Source organism: Tachyglossus aculeatus, chromosome 1 (assembly GCF_015852505.1).
Source record: "Tachyglossus aculeatus isolate mTacAcu1 chromosome 1, mTacAcu1.pri, whole genome shotgun sequence".
Classification (NCBI taxonomy): domain Eukaryota; kingdom Metazoa; phylum Chordata; class Mammalia; order Monotremata; family Tachyglossidae; genus Tachyglossus; species Tachyglossus aculeatus.
Window position 1 is genome coordinate 52,643,162 of NC_052066.1, and position 19,258 is coordinate 52,662,419.

The 19,258-nt window shown below is 41.1% G+C and overlaps 1 protein-coding gene across 12 annotated transcripts in view; it reads left to right on the forward strand.

The window, feature by feature from the left end:
* Positions 1 to 19,258, forward strand: part of PEX5L (peroxisomal biogenesis factor 5 like) — a 320,579-nt gene that overhangs the window by 246,892 nt on the left and 54,429 nt on the right. For all 12 annotated transcript variants that reach the window (XM_038744156.1, XM_038744197.1, XM_038744242.1 and 9 more), the window contains one exon: positions 3,861 to 3,956. In XM_038744156.1, coding sequence (XP_038600084.1) covers positions 3,861 to 3,956 — 96 coding nt within the window. The remainder of the gene's footprint in view (positions 1 to 3,860; positions 3,957 to 19,258) is intronic.

The following is a 19,258-nucleotide window of genomic DNA, read 5'->3' on the forward strand; positions in this document are numbered from 1 at the left end:
CACATCCGCCAAGCTAGCTCTCTTCCTCCCTTCAAAGCCCTACTGAGAGTTCATCTCCTCCAGGAGGCCTTCCCACACTGAGCCCACTCCTTCCTCTCCCCTACTTCCCCTCCCCACCCCCCCACCTTGCCTCCTTCCCTCCCCACAGCACCTGTATATATGTATATATTTTTGTACAGATTTATTACTCTATTTTACTTGTACATATTTATTCTATTTATTTTGTTTGGTTTATATGTTTTCTTTTGTTGTCTATCTCCCCCTTCTAGACTGTGAGCTCGGTGTTGGGTAGGGACCGTCTCAATATGTTGCCAACTTGTACTTCCCAAGCGCTTAGTACAGTGCTCTGCACACAGTGAGCGCTCAATAAATACGATTGAATGAATGAATGAATACTACTGACAACCTACTCCCTACCTCAATCTTGTCTGTCTCCCAACCCACCCCCTGCTTATATCCTGCTTCTGGCTGGGAACTCCCTCTCCATTTATATCTGACAAATCATCCATCACTCTCCCCACCTTCAAAGCCTTATCAAAATTATGTCTCCTCCAAGATGTCTTTCATGTCTATGACTCCTTTCCCCTATTCACTCTCCCTTCCATTCTGTCTATGCACTAGGATTCATTCATTAATAATAATAATTATGGCATTTATTAAGCACTTACTATGTGCAAAACACTGTTCTAAGCACTGGGATAGATACAAGGTAATCAAGTTCTCCCACGTGAGGCTCACAGACTTGATCCCCATTTTACAGATGAGGTAACTGAGGCCCAGAGAAGTTAAGTAGCTTGCCCAAAGTCACAGAGCTGACAGTCATCATGATGGCATTTATTAAGCGCTTACTGTGTGCACAGCACTGTTTGAAGCTCTGTTTGAACTCTGACAAGTGGTAGTCAGGATTTGAACCCATGACCTCTGACTCCAAAGCCTGTGCTCTTTCCACTGAGCCACTCTGCTTCATGAGTAAATGAATGAATGAATTCAGTCGTATTTAATGAGCGCTTACTGTGTGCAGAGCACTGTACTAAGCACTTAGAAAGTACAACTCGGCAACAAATAGAGACAATCCATGCCCAATAATGGGCTCATAGTCTAGAAAGATCTGAACTCCTTAAGCGCTTGATATTCGTCCCAATCCCAGTCAACCCCGTGGCATTAATGTATATATCCTCACACCCTGCTATTTCCCTACCTGAAATACTATCATCATCATCATTGTTATTTATTGAGTGCTTTTATAGTCTGTCTACTCTAGACCAGAAGCTCCCTGTGGGCGTGGATCAGGTCTACCAATTCTATTATACCGTATTCTCCCAAGCACTTAGTACAGTGCAGTACAGTACAATAAATACTATTTATTGACTGAGTACTCCTCTGTTCATGCTTGTGTCTTGGGTTATAATAATTGTGGTACTTGTTAAGTGCTTACTATGTGCCAAGCACTGTTCTAAGCACTGGGGTCGATACAAGTTAATCGGGTTGGACGCAGTCCCTGTCCCACATGGGGCTCACACTCTTATCCCCATTTTACAGATGAGGTAACTGAGGCACAGAAAAATTGTGATTTGCCCAAGGTCACGCAGGAGACATGGGGCATTGGCAGCTGAAAATGTGGTGGGCCAAGGCCTCGGAGCCATCATGGAACTCCATCCTGGTATATTGGATCTCAACCAAGGTGTGACTATGAACCCCATGCGGGACAGGGACTGTGTCCAACCTAATCAACTTGTATCTATCCCAGAGCTTAGAACAGTGTTCGACACACAGTCAGCGCTTAACAAATAACATAAAAAAAGTCCTTCTGAGCTGCAGAAGGATGGATCTCGGAGACTGCAGTGACAATTTACAAATCAGAATGAAGTCCTACCAGCTCACCTTTTTCTGAGTTTGGGCTTCAAATGAGTGAGGGCCTTGTATTCAACCCTGGAGACCATTCTAGCATTTGCAATTGTTAGCTTTCACCCCCTGATTTTTCAAGAAAAATTTTAAAGAGTACCTGATATTCAAGTAAATATTGTATCTTTCTACATCTGGATACTGTTGTATATGCATATTCAAATTCATTCATTCATTCAGTCGTATTTATTGAGCGCTTACTGTGTGCAGAGCACTGTACTAAGCGCTTGGGAAGTACAGGTTGGCAACATATAGAAACGGTCCCTACCCAACAGCGGGCTCACAGTCTAGAATAACCTGTACTATGTAGAGAAAGTTAAACGAAGTCTCAGACAGAGCTGCATCCCAGCTGAAAACTGGGAGTCAATTGCTTAGAACAGACCAGTATGACATACTGTCATTCTCTCCCTTCTAGACTGCGAGCCCGTTGTTGGGTAGGGACCGTCAATATATGTTGCCAACTTGTACTTCCCAAGCGTTTAGTACAGTGCTCTGCACACAGTAAGCGCTCAATAAATACGACTGAATGAATGAATGAAAAGGGAGTGTTTCTCCATAAGCGAAAGCTTGGTATGGAAAGACAGACCCAGACACAAAAGGAAAAAACAGTGCCGGGTGTTACAGGCATTAAGTACAGCAATGCAACAAGCGACAACCTTTGTGTGTGCCCAACGGGACCTAGATTTGGATCCTGCTTCGGCCTTTTTGGCCACACATACACGACTCATAGATGAGCTTCACCATCAGTGGTGTCGTCACCAAATACAAAGGGCAATTTTATACATACATATGGAGAGAGAGTGCTTCAAGCCAACAGCACTGCCTGGTAATAGTTTTGAAGTATTAGATGCTAATATCCAGTTCTGTCTCCACGCAGATTATTTATTAAAGTAAACGTTTAACTTTTATCCAGACGGTTAACTTTTGTCTTTGCAATTCCTTTTCTGTAGCCATGATTTCTCACAGTACTGTCCAGTTGTTGCTCCAAAGCGTTCATTATGCCTGATTAAAAATGAATTAATGTAGAACCTACTTTGGCTGGACTGGATTTGGGTGAACAATGAGGGGCAGAAGCCAGCGAGAGTTTCCATTCCCGGGGGGAGAAGCAGAAGTATGCAGAGATTAAGCACTAAATTAATTGCAAATATGTGGGGAGGTTCTAAATGACAGTAGGAAGGGTATTTTAATTACCTAATAGGACTCCTTAGGCACACTAAATTGGGTCACACTGGCTGTAATACAGTAAATGTTGAAATGAAGTATCCTTCAAAAAGCATGACCTTCATAGTTCCTCTGTCTTCTGAATGCTGATGGTTTCTATTAAGTCCCTGTCCATTTTCCTTCTCCATCTATTAAATATCTGGGAGTCAAGGGAGAATGAATTATATCCAATTGGAACTATACCATTTCAGCACTGAACTCTTCTGACCCACTTTAAACTATTCTTTTCATTTGAAACTGAGCAGTCTGGATTTCCACTCAGAACAAAAAGGTTGATTTTTTTCAGGCTAAATACTGTGCAAGAGAACACCAAAGGGAATTAAAAATCCTTTGGCTTTATTAAAGCAGTTCACAGTACAAAATTTGTTACTAACGATAATAATAATAATGGTAATGGCATTTGTTAAGCGCTTACTATGTGAGAAGCACTATTCTAAGCAATGAGGGGGATTCAAGGTGATCAGATTGTCCCACGTGGGGCTCACAGTCTTAATCCCCATTTTACAGGTGAGGTCACTGAGGCCCAGGGAAGTGAAGTGACTGGCCCAAGGTCACACGGCAAACATGTGGTGGAGCTGGGATTAGAACCCATGACTGCTGTACGGTGTGTTGTTGTTGTTGAGGCTACTCTGAAGGGGAAAATCAATTGAAAGGCCCAAGCCGTGATAGCGTAAAAAGTAAGAAGAATGAGAATTGTGATTTGACTGTGACCCCACAATATGTTTGATTTGTTTTAGGCACGACTGACCAAAGAGCATCGCTGGGGAAGTGCGTTACTCTCTAGAAACCACTCCTTAGAAGAGGAATTTGAAAGGGCCAAAGCAGCAGTGGAGGTAACTGTTTAAGCTCTTTACTATTGTATGGCTTCAGAGACTCAAGTTCAAAACTAAAATTCCATGGGAAATATATTATGAAATTCTTTGGGAAGCATATGATGAACCCACCCTCTTTTACAGCTACATAAAATAAGCCCAGCTTTTCTAGTGTTTATATATTTAAAGTGAACAATTAATCAATTTTAACAAAATAAAATAGACTAAATATGTACTTATAAAATAAATAAATAAATTATAAATAAATAAATTTATAAATTTATTTATTTTATGTACATATTTAGTCTATTTATTTTATTTTGTTAATTTGTTTTGATCTCTGTCTCCCCCTTCTAGACTGTGAGCCCACTGTTGGGTAGGGACCGTCTCTGTATGTTGCCAACTTATACTTCCCAAGCGCTTAGTACAGTGCTCTGCACACAGTAAGCGCTCAATAAATACGATTGAATGAATGAATGAACTTCTGATCAAAGCACGTTGACCTAGTATCTGTGAAAGAGATCAAAAAACTCTCTTTCAAAAAGGTTATTATCTGTTTTCTTGGAGTCTCCTGGTGACCCTAAAGAAATTGTAAAACCATATACTGAAACCAGACTTGGGAGTTCACTAAATTGTTTTTTTTTACACGCATAAAAATCCATGGATTCCTGTTAATCCTATGGACTAATGCCTCAAACTGTATATAAAAACGGTTTATGAATTGTGCATTGTGATGTTGATATTGAGCCTGGTGAATCTGAACTGAACCAAACCATGAAGTCCTGAGGACTCATTCATTCATTCAATCGTATCTATTTATTTATTTATTCTATTTATTTATTTATTTTACCTATTTATTTATTTATTTATTTTTCTTGTACATATCTATTCTATTTATTTTATTTTGTTAGTATGTTTGGTTTTGTTCTCTGTCTCCCCCTTTTAGACTGTGAACCCACTGTTGGGTAGGGATGTCTCTGTATGTTGCCAACTTGTACTTCCCAAGCGCTTAGTACAGTGCTGTGCACACAGTAAGCGCTCAATAAATACGATTGATTGATTGATGGATGGATTGAGCGCTTGCAGTGTACAGAGCACTGGACTAAGTGCTTAGGGAGGATAAAATACAACAACAAACAGACGCATTCCCTCCCCTCAGTGAGCTTACAGTCTGTGGGGGCTGGGGGAGACAGACATCAACACAAATAAATAAATTATAGATATGAACATAAGTGCTGTGGGGCTGGGATGGGGGAAGAGCAAAGGGAGCAAGGCAGGGTGATGGAGAAGGGAGTGGGAGAAGAGGAATGGTGGGGCTTAGTGTGAAAAGTCCTCTTGGAGGAGATTTGCCATCTGGACCAAGTTCTGCCATCTGGCAGCCCTGAGGTGGAAATCAAGTTGCTCTCCCCTCCTTAGGCTGGGGGTACTCGACATTAATTTTAGTCTATAATTTAATAATTATTAGAATATAATATTACAACACATAATACAATATATTCTATAGAAGATAATCATAATATAAAATTTAATATTCTTATTATTGATGATAATGATAACAATGGTATTTGTTAAACACTGTGTGCCAAGCAGTGTTCTAAGTGCTGGGGTAATAATAATAATAATAATGGTATTTATTAAGCACTTACTGTGTGCAAAGCAGTGTTCTAAGCGCTAGGGAGGTTACAGGGTGATCAGGTTGTCCCACGGGGAGCTCACAGTCTTCATCCCCATTTTGCAGTTGAGGGAACTGAGGCCAAGAGAAGTGAAGTGACTTGCCCAAAGTCACGCAGCTGACAATTGGCAGAGCTGGGATTTGAACCCACGACCTCTGACTCCAAAGCCCGTGCTCTTTCCACTGAGCCACGCTGCTTCTCTAATAATAATAATATTATTATTATTGCTAATAATGATAACAATGGTATTTGTTGAACACTTACTCTGTGCCAAGCTGTGTTCTAAGCGCTGGGGTAGATACAAGATAATCAGATTGTCCCACATGAGGCTCACAGTCTTAATCCCCATTTGACAGATGAGGTAACTGAGGCACAGAGAAGCCCAAGGTCACACAGCTGACAGTTGGCGGAGCTGGGATTTGAACCCATGATCTCTGATTCCCAAGCCCGGGCTCTTTCCACTGAGCCATGCTGCGTCTGCAGCTACTCCTGCTTCTACTCAGTGCCTGGGAGTCAGAAGGTCATGGGTTCTTATCCTGGTTCTGCCACTTGTCTTTTGTGTGACCCTGGGCAAGTCACTTCATGTCTCTGTGCCTCAGTTACCTCATCTGCAAAATGGGGACTGAGACTGTGAGCCCCACATGGGACAAGGACTGTGTCCAACTTGATTTGCTTGTGTCCACACTGCTTAGAGAAGCAGCGTGGCTCAGTGTAAAGAGCCCGGGCTTTGGAGCCAGAGGCCATGGGTTCAAATCCCGGCTCCGCCAATTGTCAGCTGTGTGACTTTGGGCAAGTCACTTCACTTCTCTGGGCCTCAGCTACCTAATCTGTAAAATGGAGATTAAAACTGTGAGCCTCCCGTGGGACAACCTGATCACCTTGTAACCTACCAAGCACTTAGAACAGTGCTTTGCACATAGTAAGCGCTTAACAAATACCATCATTATTATTATTATTACCGTCATCATCATACTGTGTAACATATTGACGTCATATGGAAGTTTGCCCAAGCTCTCCCCGTAGGCCTCCCCCGCAAACACACCAACAGTGCACCCTAAGGCAGGCTCCTTGCTTCCTTACAATAATAATAATAATAATAATAATAATGATGGTATTTGTTAAACGCTTACTATGTGCGAAACACTGTTCTAAGCGCTGGGGGGATACAAGGTGATCAGGTTATCCCACTTAGGGCTCACAGTCTTAATCCCCGTTTTACAGATGAGGTACCTGAGGTACAGAGAAGTTAAGTGATTTGCCCAAGGTCACACAGCTGACAGGTGGCAGAGCTGGGATTCGAACCCATGACCTCTGACTCCAAAGCTCGGGCTCTTTCCGCTGAGCCCCGCTGCTTCTCTACAATCTGCAGCCAGTCCTGTCATATAGGCAGTCTTGAATATCACAGTTATCGTGGAGTAATTAAGCAAGCAGCAATGCACTCAGGCAATTTCATAAAATCTGCATTTGCCTTCTAACTCTTAAGATGATCTCCTTTCAGAAAGATAATTCCAGTTAGGATTTCCTGCTATAATCTGGCAGCTAGTACTAGCACTCCATCATGTCACTGCTTGCCATCCATCTTACTCTTTTATTTCTGATTTTTGTTCTCACAAAATAGATATTACAGTTTGGGCCTCTTGGAACTGATTAGCTGAGATAATTTGCAGGGCTAGTGTATTTAAGCTGTAAGAGGCCCATTCAGTATTAAAATTGCGCCCATTGTTCTGATCTTTGTCTTCTCATGAGCAGCGACTGGTAGCTTAGAGACAATGATTAGGGTTTTATAATAATTATGACGTTTATTAAGCAGTTGCTAGGTGCTAAACCCTGGTGGAGAGGATTTAAGGTGAGATTCACATGTGCTTTTAGCTTTCTGTTGTGAATGCAAGTAATACCAGCGTAGCTTAGTGGATAGAGCATGGACATGGAAATCAGAAGGACCTGGATTCTAATTCCTGCTTTGCCACTTATCCTCCATGTGACCTTGGGAAAGTCACTTTTAACTTCTCTGTGCCCGAGTTACCTCCTCTGCAAAATGGGGGTTAAGTCTGTTAAGTCTGCAACCTGTATCTACCCCAGCGCTTAGAACAGTGCTTGGCACATAGTAAGTGCTTAACAAATGCCAACATTATTAACATTATTAACTTGATTAGCTTGTATCTACCCCAGCACTTAGTATAGTGTCTGGCACATAGTAAGCACTTCTCAAAAAATACCAAACACCACACTTCATTCATTCAACTGCATTTTATGAGCACTTACCACATGCAGAGCACTGTACTAAGCACTTGGGAAAGTACGATACAACAGTAAACAGTGAGATTCCCTGCCCACAACCAGCTTACGGTTTAGAGCAGGGGAGACGGACATCAATACAAAGAAATAAAATTACAGATATGTACATAAGTGCTGCGGGGCTGGGAGCGGGGAGAAGAGCAAAGGGAGCAAGTCAGTGAGACGCAGAAGGGAGTGGGAGATGAGGAAAAGTGGGGCTTAGTCTGGGAAGGCTTCTTGGAGGAGATGGGCCTTCAGTAAGTCTTTGAATCAATCGTATTTATCGTATCGTATTTATTTGTATTCGTATTTATTTATTTATTACTTTATTTGTATTTGTAAATAAATCGTATTTATTTGAAGGTGGAGGGGAGAATAATTTTCTGTTGGATTTGAGGAGCGGGGGCATTCCAGGCCAGAGGAAGGATGTGGACAAGAGGTTGGTGGCGAGACAGTTGAAACTGAGGCACAGTGAGAAGGTTAGACCTAGAGGAGCGAGGTTGTAGGATAGAAGCGAGGTGAGGTAGGAGGGGGTAAGGTGATACAGTGCTTTAAAGCAAATGGTAAGGAGTTCTGTTTGAGATGGAGGTAGGTGGGCAACCACTGGAGTGTTTTGAGGAGCGGGGTGATGTGTCCTGAACATTTTTGTAGAAAAATGAAATATGGTCTGGAGTGTGGAGAAACAGGAGGCTGGGAGGTCAGCAAGGATCAATCAATCAATCGCATTTGTTGAGCGTTTACTGTGTGCAGAGCACTGTACTACGCGCTTGGGAAGTACAAGCTGGCAACATATAGAGACAGTCCCTACCCAACAGTGGGCTCACAGTCTAGAAGGGGGAGACAAAGAACAAAACCAAACATACTAACAAAATAAATAGAATAGATAGGTACAAGTAAAATAAATAAATGAATAAATAGAGTAATAAATATGCACAAACATACATATATACAGGTGCTGTGGGGAAGGGAAGGAGGTAAGATGCGGGAAATGGAGAGGGGGACAAGGGGGAGAGGAAGGGGCTCAGTCTGGGAAGGTCTTCTGGAGGAGATGGAGTAATCCAGGCAGTATAAGATGAGTGATTGTATTAAAATGTGGGTTGAATGAGAGAGAGGACTCGTTTTCTAGACTGTGAGCCCGCTGTTGGGTACGGACCATCCCTATATGTTGCCCATTTGTACTTCCTAAGTGCTTAGTACAGTGCTCTGCACATAGTAAGTGCTCAATAAATAATAATAATAAATAGAGAAGCAGCGTAGCTCAGTGGAAAGAGTCAGAGGTCATGGGTTCAAATCCCAGCTCTTCCACTTGTCAGCTGTGTGACTTTGGGCAAGTCACAACTTCTCTGAGCCTCAGTTACCTCATCTGTAAAATGGGGGTTAAGACTGTGAGCCCCACATGGGACAACCTAATCACCTTGTAGCCACCCAGCGCTTAGAACAGTGCTTTGCACATAGTAAGCACTTAACGGATACCATCATTATCAGTGCTTAGAACAGTGCTTTGCACATAGTAAGTGCTTAACAAATGCCATCATTATTATTAATCAATCGTAGTTATTGAGCGCTTACTGTGTGCAGAGCACTGTACTAAGTGCTTGGGAAGTACAAGTTGGCAACATATATTGTTATTATTAATAAATATGATTGAATGAAAAAGGATAATGCCAAGTTTATGGACTTGAGAGACAGGAAGGATGGTGGTGCCATCTATAGTGATGAGAAAGTCAAGGGGAGGACAGGGTTTGGGTGGGAAAATAAGAAGCTTTGCTTTGGACATATTAAATTTGCATATTTACATACATTTTTACATGTGTGTAGATGTATTCATTCATTCAATCGTATTATTTTTACATGTGTGTAGATGTATTCATTCAGTCGTATTTATTGAGCGCTTACTGGACTAAGCGCTTGGGAAGTACAAGTTGGGAACATATAGAGACGGTCCCTACCCAGATGTATGAGAAGCAACATGGCCTAGGGGAAAGAGCCCGGGCCTGAGAGTCAAAAGACCTGTTTTTGTGCTACCTGAAAAAGCAACATTGTCACCCTAAAAGACCTGCATTTCCCAAAAATTACGGCACATTGCTCCTCTCTGCAGAACTTAGGTACATGTCCCTCAGCTTTGTTGTTTGCCCCTACTTTTAATAAATTTCTGCCTTCCTCATTACATTTTAACTACTTGAGGGCAGATATATCTACCACCTTTATTGTACTCTCAATGTGTTTGGTACAGTGCTCTGCACTGCTGTTGACTGAAGTATTCTAAAAAGCACAATTAAATCTTTGTATTTAAGAGAGAGAGATTGGTTGGGAATTGAGGGTTAAGAGGAGTCTATGAATGTTTTTTCTATTTTGATTGTATTGGTGGTGGCTGGGGAATTTCCAGGGACATCCCTTAATTTACAATATAGACTAGATCTTTTGGCATGTGTATTATTTTGGGAGAATGGAGGGGTGGGAGTAAGGAATTCTTGCTTCCTTCTAATTCCACATCCACGCTCCAAAAAGAAATCTTGTAGCTAATTCGAAGACCCATAAAATATAAACATGTCAGTCACAGCCCAAAATAACCAACTCTACCGCTCTTAGAATAGCAAAAGAATTATTTGTACCTCACCACCTTCAATAGGTCAATATTGTATTAACAGTTAATATCCAAAATACTTGAGACAGCCGCATCCTAGCCTTACTAAGAAAGCCCATGCGATCGGTCTATCTGTACAGGAGAATCAAGGCATATTGGGGATGCTGAACTCATTGGACAAAACCCTTGTATTAGTTGTACAATTTAACTTTGCCTGTTTGTCAGAAACCTCTCATTAAATGAAAGTGAATATGCCTGATAGGACTGGTTAGTTATTGGCCCATCTGGTGGCCATTTTCCTTTGGGCTGGTGGATGAATTTGGTTTGTCTTGGGTGATGGTGAGGTAGGTTTTTTCATACGTACTGACTGTAGTACAGCCAGTTTAAGCGTATTTTTTTTTTAAATGATATTGTTAAGCGCTTGCTATGTTCCAGGTGCTCTAGTAGATACAAGTTAATCAGGTTGGACCCAGTCCATGTCCCCATGGGGCTCACGGCCTTAATCTCCATTTTCCAGATGAGGTACCTTAGGCATAGAGAAGTTAAGTGACTTGCTCCAGGTCACACAGCAGATGGGTGACAGTACCAGATAGAACCCAGGTCCGTCTTACTCCCAGGCGCGTGCTCTGTCCGCTAGGCCACGGGATGTGCATTCTCACAGGACTCCACATCAAGGAAAACTCATGGCATAGTACCTCTGGTCTGATGCCAAACGCAGGCTTACAATTGTCTTTCCCGATGCTGCATTGTATATTTCTAGGTGTATGTGTTGTCAGCAAAATATTCCCTAATTCTACATTCGTCCTGTAGCCCAAATCAGAGCTGAGTCTATTGTCCAAGGTAGCATGCTTTACATTTTTGGTAGTCCTTGAGTTCATGAAAATGTGATCTCTTTTAGGAGAAGATACTTTCTTCCCGGCTTCAAAAGCAATAACGGGATATTTCCATAAGTTGCGTACTATAGTGTTGGAGGAAAATTGATGGAGGGAAAGTATTTTGTTGGTTGTTTTTAATGGTATTTGTTAAGCACGTATGGTACTATGTTGGAGAAGCAGCGTGGCTCAGTGGAAAGAGCCCGGGCTTTGGAGTCAGAGGTCATGGGTTCAAATCCCGGGTCTGCCAATTGTCAGCTGTGTGACTCTGGGCAAGTCATTTAACTTCTCTGTGCCTCAGTTACCTCAACTGCAAAATGGGGATTAACACTGTGAGCCCCCCATGGGACAACCTGATCACCTTGTAACAGTGCTTTGCATGTGGTAAGTGCTTAATAAATGCCATTATTATTTGATTATTTTATGTTTCAAGCACTGTTCTAAGCACTAGGATAGATAGAATTAATCAGGTGAGATGTAGTCCCTATCCCATATGGGGCTCTAATCTCTCTCTGGCCACTCTTTCTCAGTCTCCTTCACAGGCTCTTCCTCTGCCTTCCATCCCCTAACTGTGGGGATCCCTCAAGAATCAGTTCTGGGTACCCTTCTAGTTTTCATCTACACCCACTCCCGTGGAGAACTCTTTCACTCTCATGGCTTCAATAATAATAATAATAATAATAATAATAATATTGATGGCATTTGTTAAGCGCTTACTATGTGCAAAGCGCTGTTCTAAGCACTGGGAGGTTAGAAGGTGATCAGGTTGTCCTACGGGGGGCTCACAGTCTTAATCCCCATTTTACAGATGAGGGAACTGAGGCCCAGAGAAGTGAAGTGACTTGCCCAAAGTTACCCAGCTGACAATTGGCAGAGCTGGGATTTGAACCCATGACCTCTGACTCCAAAGCCTGGGCTCTTTCCACTGAGCCACGCTGCTTCTACTGCTACCTCTATGAGGGTGATACCCAAATCTTCATCTCCAGCCCTGATCTCTCTCCCTCTCTATAGTCTCACAGTTCCTCTTACCTTCAAGACATCTCTACTTGGATGTCCTCCCATCGCCTCAAGTTCAACAGTTCAAAACAGAGCTCTGTATCTTCCCTCTCAAACCCTGTCCTCCCCATGACTTTCCCATCACTCTAGACAGTATCACCATCCTTCCTGCCTCCCAAGACTGTAACCTTGGCGGGATCCTTGACTCCTCACTCACTCAATCAATCAATCAATCAATCGTATTTCAACTCACAGATTCAATCCACCACTAAATCCTGTGGGTTCCACCTTCACGACATCACTAAAACCCACTCTTTACTCTTTCATAGTAATAATGATGACGGCGTTTATTAAGCACTTACTATGTGCAACGAGCTGTTCATCCAAACTGCAAGTTAATGCAATCACTTATCCTCTCTTGTCTTGATTACTGTAACAGCCCCTTTGCTCTCCTCCCAGCCTCCTATTTCTCCACACTCCAGTCCATATTTCACTCTGCTGCCCAGATCATTTTTCTGCAAAAAACGCTCTGGACATGTATTAGAGAAGCAGCGTGGCTCAGTGGAAAGAGCACGGGCTTTGGAGTCAGAGGTCATGGGTTCAAATCCCCGCTCCACCAGCTGTCAGCTGTGTGACTTTGGGCAATTCACTTCACTTCTCTGGGCCTCAGTTACCTCATCTGGAAAATGGGGATTAAAACTGTGAACACTCCCCCACCCCCTGGGGACAACCTGATCACCTTGTAACCTCCCCAGTGCTTAGAACAGTGCTTTGCAGATAGTAAGCACTTAACAAATACCATTATTATTATTATTCCCCACTCCTCAAGAAGCTACATTGTGGGCAGAGAATGTGTCTGTTTACTGGTATCTTGTACTCTCCCAAGCACTTAGTACAGTGCTCTGCACACTGTAAGCACTCACTAAATGTTACTGAATGAACAAATGAAGAGCCTTAAATTGCAGGGAGGAAGACTTAATCTCCATTTTTCAGATGAGGTAAGTGAGGCACAGAGAAGTTGTGACTTGTCCAAGGTCACGCAGCCTCCAACTTCCAGGTCTGCGCTCTTTCCACTAGGACACGGTGTTTCTCTAATCTAAATCTCTTGCTAATTGTAACATAAAACATAATAGAGCAGTTTAGGAAAATGCTATCTGAAAATCAGAGTTTTCCACTTGGGGAAGGAGAGGTAGGGTAAGATTTGAAACTCCAGTTTTTCAAAACTAGGCAGTAGTATTGGTCATCCAGTCCAAATGCCCCATCTTGTGAGTTTGTATCTCTGTTAAAGTAATTGCAGTAATCAAGGAAATATCAAGAGTCCTAACGCCAACCCCTTCTTTGTTTCTCCTCTCAGAATCAGTACTTTCCACTCCTTCAAATCCTGGCTCTGCCATCAGCTGTGTGACTTTGGGCAACTCACTTCACTTCTCTGTGCCTCAGTTACCTCATCTGTAAAATGGGGATTGACTGTGAGCCCCCCGTGGGACAACCTGATCACCTTGTAACCTCCCCAGTGCTTAGAACAGTGCTTTGCGAATAGTAAGCACTTAACAAATGCCATTATTATTATTATTTTGTAAGGTTTCATGGAGGTTCTGTAACGTGAAGCTTGTGTGTTTGCAAAAGCTAATGTTAAACGTGTTCTGCACATAGTAAGTGCTTACAAGGTGATCAGGTTTTCCCATATGGGGCTCACAGTCTTAATCCCCATTTTACAGATGCGGTAACTGAGGCACAGAGAAGTTAAGTGATTTGCCCAAAGTCACACAGCTGACAAGTGGCAGAGCTGGGATTTGAACCCATGACCTCTGACTCTTCCACTGAGCTACGCTGCTTCCCTAATTATTATTATTATTTATAATAATATATATAATAATATAATATTTATAATAATATAATAATAGCAGCACTGTTCTAAGCGCTGGGTGGCTACAAGGTGATCAGGTAAGTGCTTAATAAATGCCATCATTATTATTATTATTAAAGAAAACTTAGATTTAGGTCCTCACCTATTCTGGGGCCTGCACACAAGGAATTTCTTTGGTAACACCACGTACCGAGACCCCACCGACTTGTGTTGCCAGGAGAACAATCCCTAATATCCTATTCTTGCTCTTACCAAAACTCAGATGTGAAAACAAATCTTACTACAGAAGTTGAATACCAGATTTATTACTCTATTTATTTTACTCGTACATATCTACTATTCTATTTATTTTGTTAATGATGTGCATTTAGCTTTAATTCTATTTGTTCTGATGACTTGACACCTATCCACATGTTTTGTTTTGTTGTCTGTCTCCCCCTTCTAGACTGTGAGCCCGTTGTTGGGTAGGGACCTTATCTGTATGTTGCCAACCTGTACTTCTCAAGTGCTTAGTACAGTGCTCTGCACACAGTAAGCACTCAATAAATACGATTGAATGAATGAATGAAAGAATAACAAATTTAAACAGCTTTTTATAATGAGGCTTTAAAGTGAAAGCTTTTCTAGAATTATATTACTAGAACTTTTCCTAAGAGTTTTACATAGGCTTATTGAGTTTCTTTTCTATCTTTTTCATTCAGAGTTGAATTGCTATTTGAAAATGTATTTTGCTTGACAACAGGAATTGTAAAGTCTCTATTATGTGCATTTTAGTCACACACACACAGGAGCCTCACTGTGTTCAATGCAGGAACACAATCATTGGAAGTTCTGATGGCAATTCTGCTACCAGCGCAGTGGTTTGAGTCTAAATGCCTTTAAGACTGTAATCTGTAAATCATCCCTTTAGACTGTAAGCTATTTTTGGGCAGGGAACCTATCTACCAACTCTGAAGCAGCATGGTGTAGTGGATAGAGCTTGGGCCTGAAAATTAGAAGGTCATGGGTTTGAATCCTGGCTCCACCACTTGCCTGCCGTGTGACCTCAGGCAAGTTACATCACTTCTCTGGGCCTCAGTCACCTCATCTGTAAAATGGGGATTGAGACTGAGCCCCAAATGGGACAGGGACTGTGTCCAACTTGATTTGCTTGTATCCACCCCAGCGCTTAGTACCGTGCCTGGCACATAGTAAGCCTTTAACAAAAACCATTATTATTATTATTATTATTGATAATAACTCTGTTGCTAAACACTTGAGAGAGTACAACAAAGTTGGTAGACATGTTCCCTGCTCATAAACCGTCTCTATATGTTGCCAACTTGTACTTCCCAAGCGCTTAGTACAGTGCTCAATAAATGTGATTGAATGAATGAATGAATAAATAGCTTACAGTCCAGAGGGATGAGTTTACAGCCTACAGTCTTTAAGGCATTTAGTAATAATTATGAGGATGGCATTTATTAAACACTTACTATGTACAAAGCACTGTTCTAAGCACTGGGGAGGTTACAAGGTGATCAGGGTGACCCACAGGGAACTCAGAGTCTTAATCTCCATTTTACAGATGAGGTAACTGAGGCCCAGAGAAGTTAAGTGACTTGCCCAAAGTCACACAGCTGACAATTGGCGGAGCTGGGATTTAAACCCATGACCTCTGACTCCAAAGCCCGGGCTCCTTCCAGTGAGCCACACTGCTTCTCTACAGTTGTCACTGCTACTGTGTGCATTTAGCTCTGCACACAGTAAGCATGCAGTAAATTTGATTGATTGGGAAAGAAGAGGATGTCTAAAAGCAGAGAAGAGTCTAAAAGAAGATGTCTAAAAGTAGAAAAGCAACGTGGCTCAATGGAAAGAGCACGGGCTTGGGAGTCAGAGGTCATGGGTTCAAATCCCAGCTCCGCCAATTGTCAGCTGTGTGACTTTGGGCAAGTCACTTAACTTATCTGTGCCTCAGTTACCGCATCTGTAAAATGGGGATGAAGACTGTGAGCCCCACACGGGACAATCTGATAACCTTGTATCTTCCCCAGTGCTTAGAACAGTGCTTTGCACATAGTAAGTGCTTAACAAATGTCATTATAAATAAAGCAAACAAAGACTGGTCAGAAATTCCCAATTCATTCACCAAAGTTTCTTCTAATCAAACTTCATCTGTAGCACTAATTTAGTAATCATACTTTTTCCCCTTCTGTTTTTTGCTTCCTCTCCCTTTATCTTCTTATCATCTGTTATGAATCATTTAACATTTATATGTGTGCAATGTTCAGAAAAGTGTTAGATGTTTTTCACCCAACTTTGAATAGAAAACCCAGATACTGAGTCGAAACAAAGTCTCTCATGTCTGTTATACACAGAGGCACAGTGAAGAAGTTGAGGAAGGAGTTTTTCTTTCTACAGAAATATCTGGTTTTGGTCTAAAATAATTTTCTTAATTTCTGAGCATGGGATAGGAACCTCAGAAATAACGGGCAATTTGGAAGGAAATCTGTTAGTCATTCTTGAACTAAGCATTTTTTAAATTCTAGAATTAAGTACGGAATTGCGGGCTAAAATATCCTCCTACCCAGATTATTGATTACCATCATTTCCTTCGTCTCTTTTTGCTTTTTTAATCTCTCTTTTCTCATGCAGATGGAGAGGATTAATGGACTGAAAATCCATTCTCTTTTGATTATATTACTTAAAATGTTCTCAAGTCACATTAAGTATTCCAGAAAATAATAATTTTCTAGTCTCCTGAAAAGTTTAGAAAAATTTATTTTAGCAAAGAACAAAGTTATTGAGCAAGTATGTCTAAATTATTCTCTAATCCTCAGGAACTACACCCTCACTAATATATGTCCAACGTGGGGAACGTGTGTCAAAATGTGATATTTTAAGGCAGCAAGAGAACTAGTCAATTTGTGAGTTTCTTTAAATTTGAAAACACCTCTTTGCTTCATGGATAATTAGTATTAAAACTCTATTTTCCTAAGGGTGAGAAGTGGGGGAAATCTTGTTGACCCAAGAGTCAGTATTTTTGAAACTTATAAGTAGTTGGATTCAAGGGGTTTCTAAAACAAACATGCTTTCTTCCCTCTCATTCTCCACTCTGAACTTCCTGGTGATTCTAAGGAATGATCCCTTCAAAATATATATGCTGGCAGTGTATTTTCATCTAGCATTACACTATGGGTACATAAATATTATGGAAAATAATGTTTTAATCAGTAAACCAGCAATTTCATATAACAGGTTCAATACTTGACATTAACTATTTTTGTCAGGCTCTCCAAATTCCAAATTAAAAAAAAATTGCACTATATCTCTAATGACAAATCCCAATAGAGATACTGTCCAACTCATGTAGAGTTTTAGCAGATTTTTTTTTGTCCTCTACTCAAAACACACACACACCCACACACAAAACCACTATTCACCTTATGCTCTTCAAGTCGCGTTTCAACGGAAGATTAAAGAAAATCTCGCTAAACTATTTATAGAGAACCTATATAATGCAAGTAAAAATCTTGACAAAAACACAGATGAGAGTTCAAGTTCACTATTACAAAATAATGTAAATTATATTTGTAAAGAGAACGTAAAACGTTACTGAGTTTTTATGTTTCTGTGGTGCTTGAAGAGTTATCTCTGTATCTCCTCCAAAGCTGCTATCTGAATCTTGTTTTCCTCAGACACCATAATTTGTGGTCGGAGCAGTAAATTGCAATCATTTTCAATGCTGGGTTCCATTATATAACTACTAACTGGCGAAAGGGAAGAAATACAGCAGCTGCCCGTGACTCTTCTCAAACCTGATTCAGTCTAATACAGTTAATATATCCTTTTAACTCACTGAATTTTCCACAACATACTGTGTCTTCCCACTTGTTTGTTGACGGTCTCCCTCTTTTCCCCATTTTGTTTGTCTTTGTTCCTGTAGTAAATCCGCATCTAACTGGCACTCTATCCATTCTCTCCACCTGTTTGATCTTGGCAGCCAGCCTATATGTTACCTCAGCACTTCTGTCTCTTAGGAAACTGGAAAATTTATGTTGAGAGAAATGGAAACCAGGTGCAAGTATCACCGTTGGGAGCAAAGTCTCAATTCACTGCACACCTTTATTCAGGATTTGACCAATTTAGATTCAAGAAAGATGAACAAAAGCCGATCAAATATCAAATGAGAACTGTGTTTCCTCATGAGTGTAATGAGTTCATGTTGTTACATACTCATACTTCACTACCAATTAAAAACAAATATTATAATTTAGCGAAACAAGCAGTGTTTCTTGGCAGTTGTCTTTCACCATTTTCTGAAACAATTTATGCTTTTAGGAGGCCTTCCCAGACTAAGCCCCTTCCTTCCTCTCCCCCTCGTCCCCCTCTCCATCCCCCCATCTTACCTCCTTCCCTTCCCCACACCACCTGTATATATGTATATATGTTTGTACATATTTATTACTCTATTTATTTTACTTGTACATATCTATTCTATTTTATTTTGTTAGTATGTTTGGTTTTGTTCTCTGTCTCCCCCTTTTAGACTGTGAGCCCACTGTTGGGTAGGGACTGTCTCTATATGTTGCCAACTTGTACTTCCCAAGCGCTTAGTACAGTGCTCTGCACACAGTAAGCGCTCAATAAATACGATTAATTGACTGATTGATTTTCAGAGAAGGTGTTCCAAAAATACCATTTATAATAGTGATTTATATATATGTAGAATATATATTTATAATTTATATATTCTATATTTACAATAGTGTTTTGTAATTCTGCAGGTTACTTAACTTCTCTGTATTCCAATTTCCTCATTTGTTAAAATAGGGGATAAGACGTCTGCTCTCCCTACTTAGATTGTGAGCCTCCCGTGTGATGGCGACCATGCCTGAACTGATTATCTTGTCAGTACGCATTTTCCTATTACTCTCAACCATTGAGCCCAGTTTTCGTTACCACATAGTCAATCGACTTTATGGACGGCGATCCTCCTGTTGGGCGAATTTCTCAGATCGAATGTTTTCGAGCCGCCTTCTCATGCCCTTGGGGTGTGGGGAGGAAATAAGGTGGGA